The 275-nt window shown below is 46.2% G+C and overlaps 1 protein-coding gene across 1 annotated transcript in view; it reads left to right on the top strand.

Annotated features, from left to right (window-relative positions):
- The window catches only part of LOC109974350 (calpain-1 catalytic subunit-like), a 42,784-nt gene that overhangs the window by 34,612 nt on the left and 7,897 nt on the right, over positions 1-275 (top strand). Inside the window, exon 4 of the mRNA XM_020624517.1 lies at positions 200-274. Coding sequence (XP_020480173.1) covers positions 200-274 — 75 coding nt within the window. The remainder of the gene's footprint in view (positions 1-199; position 275) is intronic.

The raw sequence follows: 275 nt of genomic DNA, 5'->3' as shown, positions 1-275 counted from the left end.
GTAACTGCTTTTGGGTAAAAACTATTCTGAATCTAGTGGTCGTATGTTGCAGTATTAAGAGAAATACTGAGGACATGCTGTTGTGTTCAGGTGGTTTTTCTCTTTGCAATCTGCTTTCCTCCTCATTATCTTTCCTCCTGATTCATCATCTCTGCCTCTCCTCCTCACCATTCCTGTCTTCCTGTGTTTTCCTGTGCAGTTCTGGCAGTATGGTGAGTGGGTGGAGGTGGTTGTGGATGACAGGCTGCCAGTACGCCAAGGGCGTCTGCTCTTTT

The sequence above is a fragment of the Monopterus albus genome, unplaced genomic scaffold (assembly GCF_001952655.1).
Source record: "Monopterus albus unplaced genomic scaffold, M_albus_1.0 scaffold328.1, whole genome shotgun sequence".
Classification (NCBI taxonomy): domain Eukaryota; kingdom Metazoa; phylum Chordata; class Actinopteri; order Synbranchiformes; family Synbranchidae; genus Monopterus; species Monopterus albus.
This window is presented reverse-complemented; position numbering and strand designations above follow the sequence as displayed.